Source organism: Octopus bimaculoides, chromosome 17 (assembly GCF_001194135.2).
Source record: "Octopus bimaculoides isolate UCB-OBI-ISO-001 chromosome 17, ASM119413v2, whole genome shotgun sequence".
Lineage (NCBI taxonomy): Eukaryota > Metazoa > Mollusca > Cephalopoda > Octopoda > Octopodidae > Octopus > Octopus bimaculoides.
Genome location: NC_068997.1, coordinates 27,357,323 through 27,363,946, shown reverse-complemented (window position 1 = coordinate 27,363,946; position 6,624 = coordinate 27,357,323). Strand labels below are relative to the sequence as shown.

Genomic DNA, 6,624 nt, shown 5'->3' with positions numbered 1-6,624 from the left:
ATAAATGGCACTCTTCTTTTAATTTTGACTCTATATCTTCAGGAGGAGTTACCTCAATCCTTTCTATATTAACCAAAATGAAGTAGATTGACAAATTTATTTTTTGAACCAGTTGAAGACACACGAGATGTCGAAATATCGTTCACCAGATAACAAATGGCACTATTATTATTATTATTATTATTATTATTATTACTGACACCTAGCGTGTTTCACGTCTAATACTTTGGTAAAGGGAGACCCCAGCAGGCAGCAAATTTCAAGATGAGAGTAAGCAACACACAAGCACACCACACACAGACACATACACACATACACACACACACACACACACAAACACAAACACACGCACACACACATACACAAATATATGCACACACATACTCTCTCGTGGGTGTTTGTAATTTGCACTTACCAGGTTTATAGTGTAATTGTGGGCACTGGAATACCGCTCCCGTCTCGGCCCGGACATTTTGCGGTATGATATCATCTGAGGGAAATTCACTAAGCACTGCAACAAATGAGAAATAATTGAATATCAAGCAAAATTTTTTTAATGTATGAAAGAAAATGAAAATTTATATCAAACATAATGATAAATTATGTCAAAGTAAACTATATTTGGGAATGTCTTACATGGATACAGAGTCAGGAATTTGAAAAGAAGAACCAGTCGATTATGACTTGTACTTTATTTTATCAGCCTTGGAAGGGTGAAATGGGAAGGATAAAAACGATCGAAGAGTATGATAAATTACATGAAACGGAATGAGGAATTATATCGAGTAAAATTATAAATTATATGAAACAGATAATATCAAAAGAACATAAATGCAATCAAAGAGAATGATAAATGATATCAAACAGAAAGGTTATTGATATCAAACATGATAACACTGGCCATGATGCTCGTCCACTACTTCAGCTCGTGATCAGAGATGTATATATTGTCAGCCACGAAGGGACATCCTCAACTGGTTAAGGTCAAGCAACTGACAAGCAAATCTGTAGTATTCAGACGAATATTTGCTGTAGCCTGTCTTTTATACCAAGACAAAACATGTACATGATAATACTTCCAATAAGTTGAGATCAGAAATCATAAGAGCCAGAGCCTAGTAGTGCATCAGGACAAAAAACGATGACAAAAGATGATAAAAGTAACAAACCTCCGAAAGAGACCTGTACAACTCTACTTAAGACCGATCCAAACTTGTTGCTTGCCTCACACTGGTAGGCCCCTGCATCTAATTCATCGACTGGTTTAGAGATGGTGAGTCGACCGTTGGTTGTTGTATAGCGTGTGTCGATTTTCCACGAAACCTCTTCTCTTGTAAACACCTCACGATACCATTTGTAGGTTGGTTTCGGGTTACCCGTGGCAATGCATTCAATAAAAGCGAAGCTTTCTCCCGTTACGATCACCAAGTCTTCTGGTTCTTTAATAATCTCTGGTCCTCTCGGAATATCATTCGGATTACTGTAGTTTGTTCCATAGTCTACAAACAGAAACAGAAACAGAAGACACTGAAAGAAATTTGACAATTTACGGAAACACTATATTCGTTTTCTTCATCTTGATACATTCTATACTATAATAATTTCTACTATAGGCACAAGGGCTGAAATTTGGGAGAGGAGGATAATCGATTACGTCGACCCCAGTGTTCAACTGGTACTTAATTCATCGACCCCGAAGGAATGAAAGGCAAAGTCGACCTCGGCAGAATTTGAACTCAGAACGTAGCTGCGAGCGAAATACCGCTAAGCATCTACAAATGCAATACTTAGATGTATCGTCAGTGTTGTATCCTGGGATCACCGAGTATTTTAGATCTTACAGCATAACTCTCATCCAGGCAACCTGACCGAGGTTGATAAATCCTAGATCTGTGTCGGAGTGGCATTGCACTGGCACTGTTGATCACCTCTTTAGAAGGAGCCATCGAGATATACAACGTAAAGGTTCTCAACCAGGGTCAGTGGTTCTCAATTGGAGTCCATATAACCCTTTGGTGGTTCATATAAGATTTTGTTGGGTCCGCGCTATTAGGGATCCACAGTAGAATCTTAAGGGTCCATGAAAAGTTTTGATTTAATTATATGTATTACATGAAACAGCTAAGTTTCTTTCTCTAATAGTTTACATAATTCAAGTATTTATAGAATTAGTTTCGTCAGAATAAAATAGCAAACAAGGGGTCTTGACTCTTCCTCTGCTCATTTCCGTTATACCCACGGTTCCATAAACCCAGCTCAGGATACGACCTGCAAACACTCAACTGCCACTTCCACTACTGATTGTAATGGTAAATTATTATGTACAAGCATAAAAGAAATACAGGTAAATTCATTTTGTAGTCATTCAGGAAGTCACATCACTTCCTTTATCTTATATGAAGTAACTGGAAGTTATACGACTTCCTTAATCGTATATGATATGACCGGAAATAATACTGCTTCTCTAACGTTACATGCCTGCTGTTATCAGTTAAATTGATTGCTAAATCTCTTTATAAATAGATCAATCCATGTTTGGAGTAAACTTACCAATCCCACGTGATTCCACCATGATTCGAAAAGCCTCTGAACGATCGATTTCACAAATATAAGCTGCCTCTAAAGATGTTTCTGCGAGGCTCCATTTATAAGTATCATCTGTGAAAAAAACATTATGCATATATTACCATTTCAAAATAGTATGTGTGTGTGTGTGCGTGGTAATGTGTGCGTATATGTGTGTATATGTGTAAATGTGTGTAAGTGTGTGTGCTGGTATGGGTGTTTGTGTGCGTGTTATGCATGTGTTTGTGAGCGTGTGCGTGAATGTGTGTGTATGTGCGTGTGTATATGTGTATATATAGTTCTGTGTATGCGCGCGTGTATATCTTTGTATATTGATAAAACAACAAGCTTATTGTTTACGGTTCTTGGCATCACAACTGGTCAGAAAAGAGTAAAAAAAAAGGTGACAGAAAGCAGCAAAATGTTAAGTAAAGAAAAACAGCAATAAAAGATAGAAGCCCATGCATAGTACACAGAATATAACAACAACAAAAACAGAGAAGAGGGAACAGTAAAAGATCCATAAAGAGGAACGGCTTCATAGGAACGCCAGTTGTGTTGACGAATTTAGAGAAAAATGGAATTCTTGAAGAAGGCAGTGTTTTAACAGCTAACAATCATGTTTCAAGATTCTGAGTAGCCTTGAGAGAACCTATAACCAGTTGTTAGAATTCAATATACTTATAATGCCCAGTAGTACTACGCTCTGGTAGTGAGGTGGTGGGAATTTATTGACGACCTGACTTCCAGGTTCTTATATGACCCAGAACTACAGAGCGTAATGGACACAAGACCAGTATTCTTAGAGAATGGACAAAGTTGAATAAATCGACCCCAATGCTCAACTGGCTCTTATTTTATCTCCTTGAAATAATGAAAGGCAAAGTTGACCTCGACGGAATTTGAACTCAGAACGTAAAGACGGACGAAATGCCGCTAAGCATTTTGTTAGGCGTGCTAACGACTCTGCCAGCTCGCCACATTCTTCTGTATGATATTAATTCATAAATGACAAAGCAAGACGATTTACCGGATAATCACATTCATTAGCTTACAGCTGTTTCCGTAGTATAGAAGACTGTACTCAAAAGTAATTGCCCGTGTGGTTATCTATTGCTTAATGAGAGCCTTAACAACAAGGAACGACGCGTTATATAATGTAGTCTTAATTATACAATATCTCAGTAAAAGTTTGGATGATCACGGGTGGAAAACATTTGTTCATAAACCTGCTGGATCACGGTTGACCTAAAGCAAACCAGTAACAGTAACAGTAATCAGGAACAGAATCAAAGAATAATAATATAGTTCTTGACAGACTGAGGCCGGATAAAATAAAACGACTTTCATCATAGGCGTGCGGCCAGAAGGCTGTCCTTGGGCTATATAATATGGTCATCATTAACATCAGTAGGCGCCTAGTTTAGTGGGTAGGGTCTTCGGCTCATGATCGTAAGGTCATGAGTTCAATTCCCAGCGACGCGTTGTGTCCTTGAGCAAGACACTTTATTTCACGTTTCTCCAATCCACTCAGCTGGCAAAAAGAAGTAGTACCTGTATTCCAAAGGGCCGGCCTTGTCACACTCTGAGCTACACCGAATCTCCCTAAGAACTACGATAATGGTAAACGTGTCTGTGAAGTGCTCAGCCACTTACACGTTAATTTCATGGGCAAGCTGTTTCGTTGATCGGATCAACTGGAACCCTCGTGGTCGTAACCGACAGAGTGCCACTAAAAAATTTACATAACAAAAACAACATCAATTGCTAGATGTCTGTTGTGCCATTCAGATATAAAGTAATGTGTTTCCAAATACAAAAGAAAGATTATAAAGGAACAGGTATTTTATTGTTCGTTTCTTACCATTATAGGAATAGATAAGGTGATTGGTTCTGTCTGCAGTGTCTTCTTTCCACCAATCTGAGGAAACACCGGTAAAGTTGGTTCCGTCTTTCCAAGTGATCGTGGAATCTTCGGCAACATTAAGAAGGCCACTTGTAAACCAGGAATATCTTCAAGAGATATAAAAAATTAATTGGATGAATAACAAAGAAAGTAAAAGAATATATACGCGCGCATAAATATATATATATATATAGAGAGAGAGGGGGGGAATGTAAGTTTGTATGTATATATGCATGTTTATGTAGGTATATATATTATGTATATATTATATATGTGTTTGGTGGTCTGGTGCAGGTGTGATCCATTATGATTTTATTTAACCTGGCCCACCAATCACGGCCGAAGTATACTGCAGCCAACTGGACCAAATGATGCAGAAACTTACAAAAACACGACCTAGATTAGTCAACAGATCCACTCCTATTTTTTGCAAGTCAACGCCAGACCATACATCGCAAAAATGACATTGGGGAAACTACAGGAGTTAGAAGATCTCCATCATCCACCATACTCACCTGATCTTGCCCCCACTGACTACCACTTCTTCCAGAATTTGGATAACTTTTTGATAGGAAAAACTTTTATTCCGACGCTGCTGTAAAACAGGTCTACCAAGATTTTATTGACTCTAGATTACCAGGCTTTTACAGTTCCGGGCTGGACAAGCTACCGCTGAAGTGGCAAAAGTGTATTGACAATATGAGTGCAGACTTTGATGAATAAAACTATTCCTTGTATTTATAAAGCATTAGCAAACTTTTTTCCTTTTCTACAAATTTCATACTTGACGACCTAATAGATACACCAGGATTAATTGAGGAGAGAACATACCAGATACTGCAGTCTTACAATAGGAGCGGACGAACCAAATGCTGCAGTCCTTCATAATTCATAAAATAATAAGATGGTATTTCCTACTCAGCAATAAAACCTTCCATTTGAGAAACAAATGACGTATAAGTGGTTTTTACAGCCAACGAATTACCACACTCGCACACGCATATATAATAATTTATGATTTATTCCCTGTGTGCACAGGACTGGCAAAATTCGTTGGCATTCGTTCTCCTAACAGGTGACGTGCAGGAGTTGACCATGTTCATAATCAGCTTAAATAACTGAGTTCTTGCTAAAAGATCTCCCAACCCTGTCGAGATCGACACGGCTGGATTTTAGGTCGAGTCGATCATACCTCGAACAACATTACTACACCCGAAGCAAAAACCGAGGGGAGGAAATTAATTTCCCTCACCTTGTCCCACTCCCTTTCCCACTTTGTCCCACTCTCTCTCTCTCTTCCTCTCCCCATCGCTTCCTTTCTTTCACTTTCTCTCTCTCTCTCTCTCTCTCTCTCTCTCTCTCTCTCTCTCTCTCTCTCTCTCTCTCTCTCTCTCTCTCTCTCTCTCTCTCTCTCTCTCTCTCTCTCTCGCTCTCTCTCTCTCCCGAAATATAAGTTTGAATAACAACAAAACAAAAACGTAATCTGGTCAGTGTGGGAAAACTATTGGGTTGTTTGTTGTTGATGCTAACAAAAACCTACTTAGGCTCACGTTTCAAATGTACGACTTCTTAAAATAATTTCATTATCTACTTAAATGTAATAAATTCCCTTGCAGCGTAAATTACATTGATAATCATATACATACATACATACATACATACATACATACATACATACATACATACATACACACACATACATACAGACACTTCCATCGTTATGTCACTGGTTTCTGTGTACGAGTAATATATTTTTCGGTACAAATTTACACACACACACGCACACATGCACACATGCACACACACACTTATATGTATATGCATGTATATTTGTATGTATGTATGTATATGTATGAATATATATACACCGATAAATGAATACACACAAACACACACACACACACATACACATATACATATATACGATATACAAGAAGACGAGGTCAGACACTTCTAGTGAAATTTAAATAAACATATACTGTGCAAAAATGTATTGAGTAATTCTTCGTTTTAATGTTAAATTGTGTTTTTATATAATTTGACACTAAAATCAAACTTCAATATATATATATATATATATATATACTTAAGTACCATATTCATTTTTAATATATATATATATATACCGGAAACTGTCCGATGAACGGGAACGT

General features: G+C 37.7%; 1 protein-coding gene across 3 annotated transcripts in view; it reads right to left on the bottom strand.

The window, feature by feature from the left end:
- LOC106869455 (contactin) overlaps positions 1 to 6,624 on the bottom strand; it is a 47,119-nt gene that overhangs the window by 22,729 nt on the left and 17,766 nt on the right. For all 3 annotated transcript variants that reach the window (XM_052974092.1, XM_052974093.1, XM_052974094.1), the window contains 4 exons: positions 4,430 to 4,578; positions 2,551 to 2,658; positions 1,170 to 1,499; positions 416 to 511 (listed from right to left, as the gene is read on the bottom strand). In XM_052974092.1, the coding sequence (XP_052830052.1) occupies positions 416 to 511; positions 1,170 to 1,499; positions 2,551 to 2,658; positions 4,430 to 4,578 (683 nt within the window). The remainder of the gene's footprint in view (positions 1 to 415; positions 512 to 1,169; positions 1,500 to 2,550; positions 2,659 to 4,429; positions 4,579 to 6,624) is intronic.